Source organism: Vipera ursinii (genome assembly GCF_947247035.1).
Source record: "Vipera ursinii genome assembly, chromosome: 1".
Classification (NCBI taxonomy): Eukaryota; Metazoa; Chordata; class Lepidosauria; order Squamata; family Viperidae; genus Vipera; species Vipera ursinii.
In genome coordinates, this window is record NC_139512.1 from 212,788,530 (window position 1) to 212,791,059 (window position 2,530).

The 2,530-nt window shown below is 50.2% G+C and overlaps 1 protein-coding gene across 1 annotated transcript; it reads right to left on the reverse strand.

Annotated features, from left to right (window-relative positions):
- Window positions 1-830: 830 nt before the first annotated feature.
- MSGN1 (mesogenin 1) lies at window positions 831-1,367 on the reverse strand (the record flags this gene model as incomplete). The annotated part of the gene is made up of 1 exon (XM_083371537.1): window positions 831-1,367. The coding sequence occupies one exon, from the start codon at window positions 1,365-1,367 to the stop codon at window positions 831-833; it is 537 nt and encodes a 178-aa protein (XP_083227663.1).
- Window positions 1,368-2,530: the final 1,163 nt, after the last annotated feature.

A 2,530-nucleotide genomic window follows, 5' to 3' on the forward strand; every position in this document is an offset into this window, starting at 1 on the left:
ATGATGTCCCATACTAAAAAACACAGTGATTATTACTTGACCAAAAATGCAATTTACATCTATGTAAACTCAACTCAATTACGCCAGGCTTGTAACACATATAGCTCCAATCAGAATCACCTTTTTATACATTTTAGGACTTTCTCATTGAAATTACTGAAAAATACCATAATGTATGTTAAGCATAAACATATTCTTCCTGCTAATATAAAGCGCCTATCAAACAATAGACATAACCAAAAAATATGTAGGGATTTGAGAAGTATTTTTCTTTTAAGAAATCCATTGGTTGCCATTTCAAGGCATACCCAATTAGATGAAATTTGGCACATTAACAATAATTGCAGTTTTTTTTAAAGAAAGTCTCATCAGCACCTATGTTTGATTCAATGCCTGTCCAACGTGAGCCTTTTGTGCAGCATCCCAAAATACCACAAACCCTTGTCATTTAGCTACCCCTTAGAATAAGGGATTGTCTTTTCAACAATTGTCTTTTGAACAATAATTGTCATACTCTGGGCAACTGGTAATAGCTGACCCATCTTGGAAGCTAAGTAGGAATCGCACTTGGAGGGGAGACCATGAGGAAATTCCAGGACTGCAGATCAAAAAGTCCACGAAAAAGACACATCCCAGAACAAAGCAATGGGCAAACCACTTCTGTACCCGCACGACTGCGTCCTCCACTGGAAAGGGGTTTGACCACATTTGTTCGTAAAAAATGTCACTTTTAAAAAATAGACCCCCGAAGCCTGTCAAGTGGAGCGCGGTGTGTGTGTGGAATCTGATAGACGGTTGCCTTCCAGAGAGGGCAAAGCTCCCCAAAACCTTCAAGGCATTTGTCCTTGCTTGACGGGGTTCAGCAAATCCGTGAGTTCGCCGATGTACTTGATAGTGCATTTCAGCGTCTGTATCTTGGTGAGCGGCTGGCCCCGCTGGGTGTACATGGGCGGGAGGTAATTGCGCAGCGTGTGCAAGGCTTCCGCCAGCGTCCTCATCCGCAGCTTCTCCCTTTCGCTGGCCTTTCGCCTGCGCTGCACCGACATCCGCCCTTTGGGCCCCTTCTGACCTTGGCCCTGCCCGGGCCGCGAGAGATAGACGGAGGGAAACTCCTCTAGCGGGTATCCCCTCAGGCTGCTCCCGCCCTCGCTCCCGCCGCCGGCGCCGCAGGGTACGTCCACCAGCAGGGGATAAGGCGAAGAGGCGTACGAGTCGAAGGACGGCGACGGCGACAGGCTTTGCGCGGGCGAGCTCTGGCCCAGCTCCAAAGCCCCAACGCCGCCGCCGCCGGCGGCCTTCCAGTCCCAGGGAGAGGAGGAGGAGGAGGAGGAGGAGGAGGAGAAGAAAGGAGGGGGCTCGGCGTCCATGCTCTCCGTCGGCCCTTCCTGAGGCAGAGGCTTAGGCAGGCGAGGCGACACGGCGTCCTGCCCGCGGCCGCATGCAAGCCACGTCGGGGGTCCTGGCCTCGGGAGAGGCTTTTATGGGAGCGGGAGGGGGGGGCTTGGCGACCAAAGGGTGCCAAGGGAGTGGCGGGCATTCAAATGAAGAGCGGGGAGACCCAAATGAACTCCCCGGCCGGCGTCTTCTCCGTTTCGCTAGGATAATTAGCGCCCTTCGGCTAAAGGCCATTTCGGCTCAGTGGCGGGCGAGGGCGAAAAAGAGGAGGGGGCGGCCCAGGCAGGGAGCAGGAGCAGCGCCTGGCAAAGGCCATCGGCCTAGGGCTGCTTGATATGTTAACCGGGCCACCTGGGGGATTTGGCGGGGGAAACGCATCGCACAAAACATCCCGTGTGGGATTGTTTCAAGTCAGAAAGAAAGAGGGTCTCTCTCCTTTTTCCTAGCGGCCCCTCGCCTAAATGCATCTCACTTTCCTAGCACATGAGAAGCTGACGGTCTTGAATTCTGCACGTTTCATGAACATTTTTTTTAAAAAAAGAGAGCAAAGAATCAAAGCACATGATGAAGCACATGAAAAGGGGGCTTTGGGTATTATTTATTCTACCTGTGCTCTAGTAAAGCACTTTTTAGTTGATATCAAAGTTATTTCATTAAAATGTATATCGTACTGGTGTCTCGTCTTGTTTTTTTCTCAGGAGGTCAAGTTTGCATACGTAGGGCTCTCCCCACTCATTTTTCCCCACAAAAGCATCCTGCAGTGTAAGTTGGCCCAAATCTAGAATAGAATAGAGTAGAGTAGAGTAGAGCTGAAAGGGACCTTGGAGGTCTTCTAGTCCAGCCCCTGCTTGAGCAGAACCTATATCGTATCAGACAGGTGGATGTCCAGTCTCTTCTTAAAAATCTCCAGTGATGAAGCGCCCACAATTTCTGAGGCTAAGCTGTTCCACTGGTTGATTGTCCTCACTGTCAGGAAATTTCTCCTTAGTTCCAGGTTGCTTCTCAAGTGGCTTTCTGTGATGGATTGGGTCCCCTTGCTCCTGGTCAAGACCTTCCCCACTGTAACCACATACTGTTTTACAGGAAAGTTTTGCCTTTTGCCTACAGCCTCTTCAACCTCACACTGATACCAATA